This window comes from Falco peregrinus, chromosome 1 (genome assembly GCF_023634155.1).
Source record: "Falco peregrinus isolate bFalPer1 chromosome 1, bFalPer1.pri, whole genome shotgun sequence".
Classification (NCBI taxonomy): Eukaryota; Metazoa; Chordata; class Aves; order Falconiformes; family Falconidae; genus Falco; species Falco peregrinus.
The window spans coordinates 130,227,489-130,244,118 of NC_073721.1; the positions used below are offsets into that span (position 1 = coordinate 130,227,489).

Below are 16,630 nucleotides of genomic sequence, written 5' to 3' on the forward strand. Positions count from 1 at the left end.
GATACCCTTTGATGCCTGTTCACTCGACTGCTTCTTGTAGGAGTCAGGTTTGGTCTATATGGGAATCACCAGACCATGTAGGGCTTGATAGTGAACCAAGACCATCTTGTGAGATGGAATAAATGGATTCCTTGGGATAGAGGAGGAGGACACACCAGGCTGCTGGGCATCTTCTTTCCATGAAGGGTTGGAGAGGCATCAGCAGCTGCGGGCTGTTTCTTGTGAAGTGCTTTCCTAGCTTTCCCAAACCCTGTGAGGTTTTTTAGCAGAGAGAGATACCTTGAAACTAGAGATAAAGAGTATTTCTGATGAGGTTGCGTCTCTTAGTGATGGGCAGAAAGGGGAGGAGGTTGGAGTACGAGCAGCAGAGGGAGCTTTGAGACTGGAATACAATGGAATCTGCAGGAGTATTTGGCCTTGGATGGGAGCAAGCCATTCGAGGGAGAAGAGGAAAGGACACTGGGGCTAGTGTAGGGTGTTTCTTCGGTAGCATCCACTAATATGCAGTTTGGTCTTAAATGGAGATACTCGCCCTTCTACCACTGCCTGTAACAGTGGTGGAAAAGTACGTCCTGGTCTCTTGCAAACTTTTCTCTTTAACAATTCCTCTTTTTTCTTCATGGGTATGTTCTTCAGGCATTGGTAAAATGGCTGCAACTTTACAATAGCTTCTTGCAATCTGGAAATTGTGTTGTAGATAACTAGCTTTTAGTCTTCCCATAGAGGAGCCTCACAATTTGCTATGTTCTCTATAAATTCCTCCCAGTTTGCTGGCACTGCTTGGCCACAGAGGCACTAAAGGAAGGGTAGTGTATTCCAGGAGCACTCTTTCTCAGACCTATTGGCAAGAGACTTACCTCTGTTCTCAGTGCCATGGCACTTCTTTTATATTTCACTGGCTTTTTGCTGCTCCCATATTCCAAACTATTTATAATTCCCAACTTGTTGCCTTTTTACAGTGATTTTGTCCATTTTCCCCCCAGGATTGCTTTATGCAGTGTTCATTTCCCTAGCTTGTAAGATCGAATTCAGAGATCTGAGCATCTTTCTGAAGCTGTTTTATGAGGAAATGTAGGTTTTTGTGGACTGTCATGAGCAGCAAGTGCATCTAAAGGAAGCTGAGATTAATATAATTGCAAATGCTAGCAAGATGAAGAAGTGTGCGCTGCCAGATCCGATATCTGTGTTGGATTTCGCTGGGAGTAGGAAATCCCTGTTGCTCATGCTGATGATTCAGTCCAGGTTCATCAGCAGCCAGCACCAAAGCCACTTGTCAGCAGTGTAATCCAGCCATTGCTCAGTGTACAAAGACTCCTTCTAGCTTCAGGGGGAGAGGGAAGGGAAGATGATGTGGTTTTGCCACTTACTGTGTGCAAAAAACATTGACTGTTCTCTAAAGATCTGCAATACGTTAGCAAGTGAGGTAGTGTGATACAGCAGCAGAGACCTCTTGGAGACTAAGCCACTGCAGAGCTCTTTTTGGGCTCTGTGCTTTGACCCTCTTCACCAACTTGTATTTGAAGCTTCTGCATTTTCCAGAAGAAATCATGTCACAAGTGCAGGACAAGCCACATTTGCAGATTACACCCACCACCCAAAGATGAAATGGTTCTCTGTCTTGCTTATTGTCTTTTGGTGGTGGTCCTGCCTTTTCCAGCAGCCATGGAAGATTGTTTTGACTCTTGTGACCATTTGTTCCTGTAGGCAAGGGAGACTCTTCCTGGTCTGTCCCTCCGCAGTCCTTTTGATGCTGTCACCCACTCCCTATTCAGTATCATCTGCAGATTTAATTCCGTTGCTATTTGCATCCTCTCTCAGGTTGCTAATGAAGATGTTAGTGGCACCCTGTTGGTATTTTTCTATCATTATCCTCATTTAACTTTTATATATATATATATAATTGTGCTCAATAAAAACAAGATCAAGTAGTGATGGTCCATTTTGTTGGATGCTGCACCAACAGACTTGGACCAAGTCCCTGCCCCAAGAGCTTGCGTTATCATTAGGGACTGGTTATTTATCTGCATTATAATCAGACATGTAAGTCTGGCCTTGCATAACCCCTTCAGAGGGGTCAGTCTTGCAGCTCTGCCCTACATAAAATATTTGAAACCCAACTGATGTTATTGAAGTGGTTTGCAGATCTTCAGGGCTGTGTGAGAAGTGATGGCAGTACAGGATCTTGTGTGCAGTAGCTGGTGGGGAGCAGAGGAAGAGCAGAGAAGAGATGTCCTTGTGATTAAAATCAGCATCACATCAGACGACATTGCCCTAATCCCAGCTGTGCTACTTCATGAACTAGTTAAATCCATTCCTCTGGGTCTCTTTTCCACATGGAAAATAAAGCAGTGCTTCCCTGGCAGAGGTTATTTACACTGAACTTTACTGCTCAGAGCTGTGATCTTTGGACTGAAGCTGGCCTAGGAGCAGAAGTTATTGTCAGGTAGAAAAGTCCACCCCAGGTATAGAGTGTCACCTGCTTTGTTCACAGGGGACTGAAGGAAAAGCTGCTTTCTGAATTCAGCCCTGCTGCTCAGAGTGGGTGGTTGGTTGCTGCCAGGAGATCCCTCTGTGTGGCTCTTAAATCTCAGTATTTCCAGTTGAGCTTTGCGCATCTTGCACCTCCTCAGAGCGTGTTCTGGGCTCATTTCCTTCTCTTCATGGCAGCCACCCAAAAAGCCTTGGTTGAGACCAGAATGATTGCTTTGTTATGCATTTCGGCGCTAAAGGTGACCTGGAAACTTTTTTCCCCCTGTTGAGATCTGAGCGTTGACGGCGGCTTTTCCTTGCTCTGGGGCTGATGTCACCAACACCTTGAGCAGAGCAAGGAGCTGCCTTTCTTTTCCTGCATGAGGTGTCGGTGACTTCAGCAGTGCTCACTGAGGAAACATGGGATGGTGCAGGCAGGGCTTGGCAAGAGTCTAAAGTAAGCAGGGAAGTATTTACATTTATGCTGTTTTAATGTGCTCTGAAGTCCATGTTCATTTTGCTAATGACTTTGATCTGAGAGACTATTACTTTAACTGGAAAAAAGAACATTTCCGCTGCTGCTATTTTAGTAGTTGATAGGTGTGTTTGGACTTACTTTGAATGCAAGCATGCACACATGCCAATATCTAGATGTAGCTATTATCTCGGGCTGAAATATTGGATAATTATGTTTGACGGGAGTAAAGTGTTTATTTTTCATTTCTAGGTGATCACTTAATGTCCTAAATCTGCACAAGGGAGCATGTCTAAGCTATTTTTGTGCCATGAGATTGCAACTATCATTTAAATAGGCTCCATTTTTCCCTCTCAGGAAATTTGCATTTAATCTCTTGCCCTCCTCTTCCCCCCCCCAGTGAAAATAACAGCAAAAAACCCAAAAGAGACTCAGGTGCCAAGCATACATAAAGGACTCGCTTCAAATTCTCAAATAGGAGTGAGGAAGAAGGGTAGAAAATTTCTATATTTAGACTCCAGAAGGTGCCTGTTTTATCTCCAAATAAAGGAACAATAGCCCCTTGGTAATAATTTCCTAAGAAAGAAGTTAATGAGAGGGAGAAACACAAACATATACTTTGATGTGTACTTCGAACAACAGTATAAATATGTAGAGAGTTTTTGTGAGGACCTTCTCCCTAAAGTATAGGTTTCCTAGTCTAGGCCTGGAGCAAGACAAATGCTTGTTTGTGCAGTGCTGTGGCTTTACTGGCACCTTTGCTCCCCCCCCCACCAGTGGGATATTTACCTTTTCATTCCTGAGGCTTACTTGCTGCACCTCAACCGATGAATGATTTTTAGCAGGGTTTTGAAGGCTAGATCAGATATGCTTCCTTCTGCAGCAATCTAGGTGGCTGTTAATGATTGCAGCTGATGAAAAGTCTTTGAACTTTACAGGTTCTTGAATTCTCCTTAGCTGAATTTGTCTTTTGCGTGTAGCCTGATGCCAGATCAAGTGGTACTAGACATTAGTCTGGCTTGCAGGGACCTACGGGTGATGCAGCTCTTTATTCGGTTTCTCACTGCATAAAGCCCCCTTGGTTCGTGGTTCTAGGAGCACAGCAGAGCAGGCATGCAGCTGGTTTGGATTATAGACGGTAAGAGTCTGGGGAGTTTTTCCTTATGTGAAGTGCTATGGTTTTCATCAGAGACTCTTCTAAGGCTCCAGCTGACTTACATAAGCCAGCAGGTTTACTGAGGCCACTGCTCAGTCTGTTAAGATGAAGGAGAGATTGTCACTTGATGATGATTAATTTAGGAATGCATTAACATGCCAAAGAAATCGAATGATAGAGGCTAGCTTGCCCTCTCCTCTGGTTTCCTAGACCCTGGGGAAAAAACCAAGCCAAGGCTGAAGCATATGACTTAATTAATGATGACTGTGGACTTAGCCTCTGCTACCATTTGAGCAAACCAGTCAGGGGTTCTTTTTCTCTTCTTTCAGATGTGGTCACTGATACTTGCTGCCGCCTTGGTGTTTGGGTTTTTATTTAATCTTGAAACTGAGGGTTAGGTGAAACTGACCTTGAGCTGCTGCTCAGGTGCCTCATACCCTCTCTGTCCAGTTGTAGCTCCACCAGGTTGAGCCTTGACCACCCTTTAGGTGGTGACCCCAAATGACGGGGGAGCTGGAAGCTATAAAATACAACCACTGCGGTAAATGTATGAATGCTGAAGGACTGTGCTTGCTTAAGCTTTCATCAGCATGTCATCGATTTCATAACCCCGAACAGACCGGTCGCTCAGATGCATATCCTGGCTCTGCCACGCGTTGGGCTGTGAGAAAACCCATCACGCTGGTGGGATTGAATCAACAGCTGGAAGCAGCCAACAGCGTCATGCCTCCTTGGGGAGTAGCAGCAAGGGTCTGTGTGGGGGGTGGTGGCTGCTGAAGTAAACCAGGGCAGGCATGCAGATGCCTTATCTGCACAAGGCTGGGTTCAACAGAGTTAGGTTTTTTCCAAAGTTCAGTTGATCTCCGTCACCTGCTGTGCTCGGCTGTGCTATTTTACCCCTTTGCTTTGCAAGTCTTGGTCTATGAAAGGACTTTATGAAGCTGATTGAAGCTGTCTGACTGTATCTGGCAGGGTGCAGGCACTGTGAGCTGCTTGAACTAGAAGCAGGTGCCCTGGTTTCCCCTGGTCTCCTCCTCCCCATTGCCTCTTCCCTCCTTGCCAGGGCTTGTCGGACAGCGTGGGCAGTGGGGCTGCTTTGCAGCAGAGGTTAGGCTTGCCTCTGCTGTCCCTTGGTACAGCAGAATGAAAACTGCTTTTTCAGCTGAGCCTAGTACACTACTGAGCATTTTTCCAAGTCCACCCAGTTTCCCCCCGACGGTTGTCAGGCACTCTATAAATGTCTCAAGCCCTTCTCGCCCTGCTTCCAGGGTTTACCATGGGCAGGTGTTTTCGCAGGCTGGGATTTGAGCTGCAGAAGGGTGTTGGTGGCTGTAAGTCCTGTGATGCCAGTTCAGGAAGAGCAGGGGGGGTGCAGTGTGCCTAGTGTTTGCTGGCATCACTGAGTCCTCTGGGTCTCTCTGCAGACTCGAGCCCTGGGAGAATGCTGAGCATTTTAAAAACTGAGTACACTAGCACAAGTTTGAATATTAAATCTACATTTCAAAGTCCTGTTATTACTTACTACATTTTTATTGCTTCCCCTGCCCTTTGAATCCAAGTACAGTTTGTGGTGTAGGAACACGATGAGAGCTGGGCTCAAGGCTGGGATGTGGAGAATACCCACCAGATGGATCCGACTGGCTGGGGGAAGGATCCTGTGGCGATCCCAGCCTGCTGTGTCTGGATCTGATTGTGTACCAGCTAAGCATGCAAGGGGCAGAGCAGGCAAGGACTGACAGGCATCATGTGGGAAGAAGGGGAAAGGAAGGCAGGCTAGCAAAATTCCTTGTGCATCCTCTCAAAGGGAGCCTATGCCAGCACATGATCTGCCAGCAGCAGATGTAAGCTCTCAAAAACAGCAGGGAGGATGTTGACTGCAACAATGCATCAAGGCTGCGGTTTGTAACCTCAATAGTAAGGCAGTTAACTTTTTTTTTTTTAACAAAGACATTTTGATTGCCAAATCCATAACCATTAGCAGCTGTGGTTTCGAGCTGTTCCTTCCTCACCCGTTGCAGTCTAGACCTGACAGGCTTTCAAACAAAAGTTTGGCTGCCGGCTTTTGTTTGTGTTTCTTTGTGATCCTGCTTTTATTCTTTTTGCCTGTTCTGTTGATTCGGATTGAATGTTGATGCATATTGCTTTTCTAACTCACCAACTCAGCCTCTGTGGAGTGGTTTCTCTGCATCCATGTGGTCTTCTGGGGCCGAGGGCAGCATGTAGAGTTTCTCGGGTGCATGTTCACATGTTTCTGCCTCAGGCTAGAAAATTTGGCATTTCTAGAAAGTTGAATCTGCTTTGGGATTTCTGTTTAGGAAAAAGTTATGTTTCTCACGGGCAAAAGGCTGACTGGCCTGTGCTAAGGCAGAGGGAACGGGTCCTTAAAAGATGATGCTTGAAAGCATGCTTGAATTTGAAAGTGTGATGGAAGACCATGTCATGAGGGGAGATCAAATGTTGAAGTGAGGCACTTGGTGCTCTGCAGGCTCTTCACAAAACTGGGGGTCTGAATCAGGAGAAGGTGACACAGAACAGCAGCAAACCTGGATTTCCTGGCTCAGGTGATGGCTTCTGTTGCCAGTTGGGTGTCACCTTTGGTTTGAATGTGCTCTGGAGCACTTCAGGGTGAAGGTCGAGTTGGAAAAATTGGCTAGATAATCCCCAAAAGTGGATGTACTTGTAAACAGGCGATGTAGACTACCACTGTTAGAACAACAGATGGGGAAACGATACTTCAACACCACTCTCCTTGGAAAAGCAACAAGGACGGATGTGGCTTAGGCGCAGTGGTTCCTGAAGGCTGCTCCTGCAGACTGTGAGAGGAATAGAACTTTTTTTTTTTTTCCTTTTGATATGAAGTAACTCCTACCTGCAGATGGACCACAGAGCCAGTAACTGAGCTCCAAGCACTGGATCAATTTTGGCTGTAGCTATACCCCAGCAGGTCTGTGGGGTAGCTGCGGGCAGGAACCAGGGTTACTACTGGTGGTGCCGGAACTGGAATCAGGGAGCTTGCCCGATTCCCACAACCGGATAATCATCATCTTTCTAATTTTTGATGGCTCCATTTTTCCTGTTTCCCTGTATCTGTGTTACTGGCATTGCTGCAAATGCCCCTCTTTGGCTGTGGCACCCCTGTTGCTCACCAGAAACTCTTGACTTTCTTTTCCCTTTTGCAAACCACTAAAGAAACATTTTCTAGCTGGATGGTGAGCAATTTCCCTCCGGAGAGGAGGAGAAAATGGCTGTTTAGTAGTTAATTACCTGTTATGTTGGTCTGACAGCTATGAAGCTTATGAGGCATGAAAGAAGAGTGGATCAGCCTTTCCCACAAATCACTGAGAAAACGGGGTGAAGGAAGTTGTGCCTGGCTCCCAGGGGGATGCCTCTCATCCCACTCCTCTCCTTTGCACATGGCCCTGGGGCTTCTCGTAACGCCTGGGGAAGAGCCTAGTGCATGTTTTTGCCTGCTGGAGAAAGCTGATTTATTGCCACTGCTTGTTACAGCAGCCCTGCTCTTTCAGAGGGGACAGTCTCTGCCAAGATTATTTTTTTTTCCCTTTGAATGCATTTTACGGTGAGCTCTCTTGCCAACACATGGGCTCTGCTTGCTTTTATTCTTTCCAGACAGCATTGCTTTCCAGTGCTGCCTCTTTTATTTCGAAGGTCTTGGAGAGCAGTGGGGAAGTGAAGGCTGGAGCTGGTGTCCTGGCCCAGTGCTGCCTGGCAGTGAGCTGTATTTCCCCTGTTGTTCACCGAGGAGACATGCCAGGAAAATGATTCAACCCTTTCCATTATTAACCTTGCAGAACATCTCTACCACCTCCTTGCCATTCGGTGCCCATGCCCCAAGGCCACCGCCCTGGCAGCTCTAAGATGGAGAGGATGGTGGTGACCCAACAGAGGACTACAGGTTCCAGCGTGCAATTCTCTGCCACACTCTGGCTAACCGAGATGCGCACTGGGGCTGTGCACTCGCACGCTCAATGGGCAAGAAGAGCAGAGGAGAGCTCAGGCTGCATTGCAGGGCTCTGTAGGCCAGCATGTATAAAACGCTGGGGCCATTCCCAGCCGGTGTTAGCATTTGGTCTCTTGCACTGCATTTACTTGTCTCCTTTTGTGTCTGGAGACCTTAATGAGAGCAAAAGATGCTCTTGAAAGGTCGTTAATGAAGCTGCTGGGGAGTGTTTTGGCTTTGTGCTGCGTGGAGCTGCTGCTCCCTTGCATGTGGTGCCTTTGTTCCTTCCTTGGATGCACCAGAGCAGAGCTCATCTTGTTAGTGATGGTTTGGCTCCCTCCCGGCATGTTTTGCTTCGGCTCTTTCAGTTCCCCTGCCTTTGGTTCATGTCAACATGGCTTATTGGGGAGGGGTGAAGAAATCAAGGGGCTCAGGACAGCCCTTCTCTGTGTTTTTTTTTTTTTTTTTCTACTGCTGTGACAGAATTGGGACAAGCTAAGGGTCCCGAGCTCTGCATTGTTACCAGCAATGCTGGGCAAGCCTGCATGGCCCCTGCATCCTGCTGCAGGCTTTACCCAAATCAGAAAACAAAAATACTTACTTTAACAGATTTGGAGTGGGGGGAATTAGCAGGACTTTTTGTTTTTCTCAAGTGTCAGAGAAGGTGAGTTTGTGTCTCTGTTGGCTCCAAGCTGGCTTGTCCCCTCCTTTGCTCTTTTGCTGTGGGCTGTGGAGTGGGGAGACTGACAGCCCTGCTGCTATTTCTGGTGGTGATGAGCTGGTGATGGGAGATGAGGGATAGTGAAAACAAAGTGTAGGGAACATTCATTAGCAATTATCCCTGCTTGCAGCTTGCTTGGGGTGGCTGTTGTGGACATCTGATAGCCACTTAATATATGTTCAAAGCGCTAGCTCCAGAGCCAGGATGAATGTGAGGGTGGGTCTGATGGCCAGTTTTTGGAGGAGCTCAGTGCTCAGCTCCCTTTTCCAGCTTGTACTCAGATGCTACATTTAACCTCGAGCTCTTTCTGTGTGTTAAGCTGCCTTCCCCCCCGCCTCCCCCCGCTAATCTCTTCACAGCTAGGGTCTTACAAACCTGTTAGCAGCAAACTGAAGCCCAACCAGTGTGGTCGCAGAGATGGGTCGAGCAGGGAGGGTGGTGGTTGCGTGGATGCCAATGTATGGAGAGTATACGTGGGGTTTTTGACTGTGTGAAGCAGTGGGCTGGAGCAGCAGTTGGTAAGCTGTGCCTGCTGTTCGCAGCCCACGGAGCCCACCGTCCTCCAAACTGTCTCGTTGCAAGCCTGCTACAAGGTGGCAGAAGGTCTGAAAGGAGGCTGAATCATTCTTTTTTTTTTTTTTTACACCATAGTTATATTGCATAAGCCCTCTCCTTCAAGCTTTCCTGCTCCTCTGCAGGATTGGAGGAGGGTGGGTTTTCTTCTTCAGGGACAACCTGGCCTCTGGACTATATTTGCTGTAGAAAGCCTTTTTAACCATCTTCTCCTAAATGCTAACTTGCTTCCTAGTAGAGGCAGTGTCAAAGCCTGGAGTACTGGCACCTGTCTTATTTACACCCTCAAGATTATAATGATGAGTGCCATTGAAATTAAGAAGGAACATCTCCCATCAGACTCCTGGCTGGTTTTGATTCTTGGTCTCCAGTAGAGAGGGAGAGTGTTTCTCTCCAAGATGACCTTTTATTTAAAAAACTGCTGTTGCAGATCCTCTTTACTGGGGATATGCTCTGCCTTCTCTCTCTGGCTCAGTAGATGTGGCTTTTGGACTTTTACTACAAGTCTCAGACAGTGGTTGCTGTCTTGTGGGGTGTAGCAGTTGGGAGTAAGTTTGTTCTCCCTCTGCTAAACTTACCACGTTGCAAATTGTAGAGTGATTTGACTGATGTCTTACAGCAGCGACATTGAGAAATTAGGTTTTTTACTTGTTAGACACTTGGGCAGCTTTGGAAAATGTAATGGGGACAAGAACGTGTTTGGTGTTTTGGTGGCAGCGTCTCTGCTGAGACCAGAAGCCAGCTGAGTAGCTGCCAATAGGAGAGGCACCTTTGGCACGGGGCAGGTAGGTACCGATGTCCTAGCTAAGCTGCAGAAAGAGCCACAGAGGTGGAGGAGTGCTGCCATTCAGATGCTGTCTGTCTTGGTCTTGTTACGACCAGAGCAGATAGCGTAGATAGAGTTGGTGGTGGCTAAGGTGATGTTGCTCATGGTGGTCATGCATGACATTAAGAGCAAGCACTGTTTAAGGGACTAAATAACAACGAATTTTGGGAAGGAAATACTAACAGCTCCAGTGACCTCTAGGGAATGAGGTCCATGGAGGTGGTTTCTAAACGTGAAATATTGGCAGCTAGTTATAGGTGTGCTGGGGAGAGGCTGTGGTCGTGGTCCTCATGATGTGTGGCAAAATCATATCTGGCTGTTTCTCTATTCAGTTTGCAGGCAGTGGTTTCAAGGGTGCAGCAGGCACATCTAATTTTTTGCTGCTCTCCAAGAGGAGTCTCTGTTCCTACCAGCCCCTGGCCACACACTCCTGCTGTTCACCTGCTTCGCTGGACCCTTCTTTGAGCAGTTTGGTCCATTAACCTGGCAGAAAACTGACTTTACCCAAAAACTCCCTAAATTTCTGCAGGTGAATGAGGAGAATTAACTTGTGGCAGGGACTGGGGGAAGAGGGGAGCCTGGACATTAGATTGGCTCAGCATCTTGTGGGAGCTCAGTCTCATCTCTCCACCTGGGAGCATCTTGTCTCTAGGCAGAGGAAAGGGTTACAGCTTTTTCTCACCTCTGGCAGGCAGGAATATTCTGCTTTTGTTGTTTACCAGGATGGGATAAGATGTTTCCCTACAATAGGAAGCCTTAAATGTAGCAGCTTGATAAGAGGCTCCTTCCCTGCCTCCCAGGAGTGAGATGCCAGAGGAAGGACCAAGGCTTTTAAAATGCAAGACGTGAACAGATTTGGCACACATACAGAAATGTACCCTGTGAGCAAAGATAAAAGGCTGCAGTGTGGAAGTGTAAACCCAAGTCACAGCTGTGGCATCCGCCTCAGCCTTGGGATTGGATTGAGCTGGAAGCTTTTGGAGCTGAAGGTTTGATCCTGGTTTTGGATGAAAGCTGTCAGTAGAGAAACCAACCTCACTGTTGCTTTTACTGCTGATGCCAGGGTGCCTGTTAAGGGAATGTTCCTTGTGTGTGGGATTGTAAGGTGTGTGTGTGGGGGGGACATGGTGATGTCCAGGTCCACCTAGGAGATGGTGTCTGAGGAGATACAGGAAGCAGCTGTACTCCAGGCAGCAAGACCTCTATGGCACACTGGTTCCAGACACACAACCTGGTTGAAGAAGCCACTGGTTGAACCGTATGTAGTAGAGTGGGGATGGACTATCTCTGCGACCAGATTTGGATGGTGACTTACACCCCCTGCTTTATGGTGTGACCTTCAGAGGCTGTGCTGTTGTGAGAGCTGCAGAGTAGGTCAGGTCCTCTGGCTGCAGAGCGGCCACTAGTCACCCGCGTGATGCTGAGAGCAATAAAGCAGTGCCAGCATTTTGCATTTACCAGGCATTGGTGGGGGATATTCACGTTGGCTCTTTCTAACCTTCCAAGATCCTTCTTCCCTGCAAATGGGAAATGAAAATCCTTGGCATTGGCATGGAGCAGTGGAAGCAAGTCAAGTAACATGGCTCAGCCAAAAAAAAAAAAAAGAGGAAGAAACCTGTCCAACCCCAGATTGGTACAGCAGGGTGTCCGCGTGCAATGCAGATCAGTGTGGCTCTTTCTCCTCCAGCGCGGGTGTTGTACAGAGCAGCTAAGTGCACGTACATCTCTCTCTTGCTCGGTGAACAGCTCTTACACGTTGTTGTAAAATGAGAGGGGCTGGAAATGCTTTCTCCGGTTGATCCAATCCTAGTGTCAGGCTTCTGTAAATCTCCCCTAACTGCTGGCAATGCTGCCAAACCCTGCTACAGCACAGGGAGGGTGGGTTGCTCCCTGCTTCCCTCTCCATGCCCAGCTGTTCCAGGGCAAAACCAAACTCATCTTGGCAGGTCAGTAAGAGCTTTTCAAACACTCAGCCTAGGAGTCATTTGTTAGTAACAAATGGGGGATTTGCCAGGACACGCTGCTCCATCTGGTCTGGCATCCTGTCCCCTACAGCAGCCTTGACAGATCTGCTTGAGAAAGGCAGGGGAGAAAAGGAAAAAAAAAGAAAAAAAAAAAAAGGCAGCAGTTTTTCCCATGGAAGAAAAAAACCCACTTTGGCAGTCTGTTTGAACAGGGTTTCCTGGGCTGGAGCACCTTCATGGCATGCTGTCACCTCTGACCCTGTCAGCACAGCATTGTAGCTAATGGAGAATCTGAAGTGATGGTTGGCATATGCATTTTTTTATTACTGTCTTGCATTTCACTTCTAAACACCAGTGAGGCTGAGCTGCATCCAGAGGACCTTGGTGCACTTCCCTCATTGAGTGTTTTTTTTTCTCTCCTTTTTCTCCCCATGGTTAATGAGAGAAACAATCTGTTTATTCTCTCCCTATTAAAATTCCCCTGTGTCTTCATCACAGTGAAATCTCTCTGTAGACTCCATGTTTGGAGACAGCCTTGTGTGGAGATGGCTGGCTTCTCCAAGCCATCAGCTTGGTGTGTTGCAAGCATTTTTCTGTTGCTTGCCCTTTACATTCAGAGGAATCTCAAGGGCTGTGTCCCCCACAGCAGGATGGTGCCCATTCTCCAAATATCAAAGCCCTTGTGTTTGGACTGAGCTTTGTGGGGAAGAGGTGGGGTATCTGTAGTAGAAGTACCTGTAGCTGGGACAGCTGCTTCAACAGAAGAGGTGGCCACCCTTTGCTGGTCATCATTTTGTTGGATTTGCCAAGCTGTTTCGGTTGAGGTGCTGGTGTGCTGCCCGTGACTGGCAGGGGTTTAGTGGGGGTACCTACATCCCTGGTCAGCTGAATCTGGGAATGCGTTGGACTGAAAATTGGTCTCATGCTTGTCCCAGCACAAAGCAAGGCAAGCTTGGCAGGATCCCCAGCCGCCTCTCTGTTGATGCCTCGTGCTTTAGATCAGCTTAAGGCAAGTGTGAAACCACACCTTTTAGGCAGTGAAACACAGGTCGGTGCTAAAGGGGGCTGAGAAGGATTAAGGAGCACACAGGGAAGCAGCTTGGTGAGCAGATTCGAAAAGGGAGCAAGCTCTAGCAGAGGCATGATGAGAAGAGACTTAGAGAGGGGCTCACTGATTGAGATCCAAAGCTGCAATGGGTGTTTGGTTTTTTTTTCATTGAAAGTTCTTGAACTGGTTTAGTCTGAGCTGCTACAGCCTAGATATAACCCATCTCTTAAATAATGATTTCTCTGCTCCTGATTGTCGAGCTCTTTCCAAACCCATGGCAGTTTGCCTGACTCTGTTTTCTGTGTGTCTCTGTGTTCTGCAGTATCCGGATCTGAGCCAGGAGTCTGGGTCTCCATTTGTCTTTATCTGCACTAATCCCCAGGAGATGGTTGTGAAGTTTCCCATCAAAGGAAAACCCAAAATCTGTAAGTAGTAAAGTTTCCACAGATGCCCCCCTTGGCCTTTCATGCCTGCTCTCATCACCATCTCTGCTTGCCTTTGCCATATGAGTTCGCAACCTTTGCCCTGTGCTCTTTGATCTGTAGGTGTTTGTTTAATGACTTGAATACATCTGTAATATTTTTTTTTGTCTTTGGTTCCCCTTTCCCCAGATGTTGCTTCCTTCTAAATACATGCCTCTTCCTGCCTCTCCAAACACTCAGGAGTCAAAGAGCGCTTGTGTCTGCAGCTGATCCGCTTCTGGCATCAGCCTGAGTCAGGATACGAGCCAGTGCGGCGATGCTCAGGCAGACCCATGCTAGCTCCTTGTCTGTGGTTCAAAATTACCCTTTTGCCTGTGAGGATGGTGAGGACTTGAAGCAGCAAGAGCTGCAGGGCCAGATGGATGTTCTTCATCCGTAGGCCAGCATGATGGGGTGTCCTGGCAGAGTTGCAGGGAAGCACCGCAGCATCTGTCCGTGCTCTGCTTGCCAGTGTTGTTAGTCCCTTTTATGAGCCCACCAGCCCCTCTGCAGGCTGCCAGTTATTCCTACCCGCTGCTGTAAAAAGGATGGAGGAGGGATGCAGCAGCTGGGGAGCCTGCAGTAGCTTCCATCCTTATTAGCAGCCTCCCCACCACACAGCCTGGAGAAGGCACTGTACACGCTTTCAGGGGATGTGAAAAATTAATTTGATGGGCTAAAAGCAGCATAAGCAAAAATAGTCTTGGCTGTTTGTTTAGCAGAGCTGATGACTGGGTTTTCTTTCTCATTTGCAGTGTGGTTCTCTAGGAGTAGTTATCTAGTAGCAGAGGGGTGGCAGTATTTCTCAGTACCAGTTAGGTAAGGGCTTTTGAAGCACAGTGTAGGATTTTTTTTCTGTTGTTTTTGAGAGCTTTTTTTTTCCCATCTGTGCTCGGAGAAGCACCATTCTCCCACGGCTTCAGTCTCTTCCTGGGTATTGGGGGTATTCATGCCCTGCTGGGGTACTGAGAAGGCAAAACGATTTGGTTTCTTCACAGCCTTTGTAGCAACAACTGGGAGGTGTGTTCAGCCAATGGTGAAAAACGGTGCTTGGTGAGCTGCAGCACTTGGATCTTGCTAGTGGCACTGTCCTCCTGCAGGGACAGGTCTTTCCCGGTGTGCCAGTGAGCAGGCAGGGCTGCACCGAGTTATTTAGGATGCAAACATCTTTTTGCGGTAGAACAGCCTCATTGCTGTGGCGTGCTGGAGCAGCTGCTGTGGGGTTTTTTCCTCTTTTTTTTTTTCCCCTTGTTTTAACCTCTCCTTGCTCTTGTACAGGTGCTCTCATGCCCCTTCACTGCCACATCTGCCTGCATTCAGCCGGTGGTGGCTAAGGGGAAGCTGCTGTGTGGTGTGAGCACAGGGCAGCCGGCTTCTGCTTGTCTGCCTCGCTGGGTGCAGGTGCTGCCAGTCCCCTCCCCATCTGTCACATTGTCTGCTTTGTGTTGTGACACTTTCCTGCTTGGAGAAGGATCAGTCTAACAGCCTGGAAGGAAGCTGGCTGTGCTGGCGGCTGGCTGTGCTGCCTGCTCCTGCTGCTGGCCTTGCCTTTCCTGCCCTCCATCCCGACAGGAGCTGTCATGAGAGCAGCGGCAGGGGAGACTGTGGAGTTGCATATTCACCTCCCGGAGGGGACATCGTCTGTCTGGGTGATATTTGTGACAGCCTTGGGAAGGAGCAGGGAAGCCTTTGACCTTTCATTGGAGTAAGGCGCTGTTTTAATAGGAGCTGGCATTACATCTGAGGCAGTCAAAAGCTTAATTCTCCAAGCTGGAAGCAGAGCAGGGGGAAGGTGCTGGCTCATGTCCCCACCTGAGCTCACCGGCTGCCCCGGTCTTCTTGAAGCCTGGCTCAAACCATGACAAAATGCCAGTTTGTCTTGTTGGGAAGCCAAGCCATAGTGGTTTTCCTTGCCAGATAACAGCATGGACCTTGCCACAGTGACATCCGAATGCTTCTCTGTTGCAAGTTAGCTGTTTCTAGCAGCATGGGGAGGGGAAAAAAAGAAGTAACGTAGCTCAATTTTTGCTGCCAGGGTTATTGTTTGTGTGGAAGGGATGAGTACTGTGTTTGTGTTGCATCTGGGAGCATGGCTTTCCCCAGACACATTCCTGCTTAGTTTTAGCACTTGAGGACAAAGCTTCCTGGCAGTTCTCAGGGGTGATTTCCTTGAATCCAGGCAAAGCTTCCCTGAAGCCTCCCTCAAGCATCGCTCAGAAGCCACTCTTCAACAGCCGACGGCTGGAAGAGTGTAAAGGAGAGGGTGAAGGGACACGTCACAGTGTGAAATGAGAGTCCTTAAATCATTGAGTGGAAAAAGAAGGGGACCCTGGGGCTGTTGCCTTATTTTTAGCCTTTTCCTAAAGGTTACCTGTGTGGTGTTTTATGTTTGCCAGCTGGCAGAGCAGAGGAGCCTTCTGATCACTTTTGGGGTCCAGGAGGAGCAGGCAGGCATGGTAAATATGAAGCTTCTAGCCCTGGAGATGACACAGTGTTGGTGATGGGGGACCAGAGCATGGAGCAAAGCGTGAACTTGCTGCCTTTCTCCTGCCAAAAACCCCACAGCTTGGTGACACAGTGGTCTGACACACTGCTTCCAGACAGTCTGGCTGTCCTGGCTCAGCCACGTAGGGTGCCCATTGCTGTTTCCAGCCACTGCAAGGAGGGGGCTTCTTCCCCACCCTTAGGCAGGTAGGAGAAGTCTTCTCCCACAGAGGGTGGCAGAGGGGGTGTTGGATCTCCTCTACCTCCTAACTACGGCACAGGACAAGAACGCTGTCTGAAAACAGATGCTCCCATTAATGCCCTATTTTGCCCTTTTGCTTGGCCTCAGTTTTAGTTTTCTCATTTGTGACGGTGGAGAAATTTTGCAGACAGCATTTTGTGTCCCATGGGCTGCGGGCTGGTGTTTCTGCTCCTAATTTCAGCCTGACCGTAGCTGTGTTTCAGTTTAGGGATATATGGCATGGTGACTTGCAA

The 16,630-nt window shown here is 48.1% G+C and overlaps 1 protein-coding gene across 3 annotated transcripts in view; it reads left to right on the plus strand.

Moving 5' to 3' along the window:
- The window catches only part of TRIP4 (thyroid hormone receptor interactor 4), a 51,133-nt gene that overhangs the window by 15,450 nt on the left and 19,053 nt on the right, over window positions 1-16,630 (plus strand). For all 3 annotated transcript variants that reach the window (XR_008749844.1, XM_055819048.1, XM_055819044.1), the window contains exon 12: window positions 13,513-13,615. Coding sequence is in view for 2 of the 3 variants with exons in the window: in XM_055819048.1 (XP_055675023.1) it covers window positions 13,513-13,615 (103 nt within the window). In the remaining variant the exon portion in view is untranslated. The remainder of the gene's footprint in view (window positions 1-13,512; window positions 13,616-16,630) is intronic.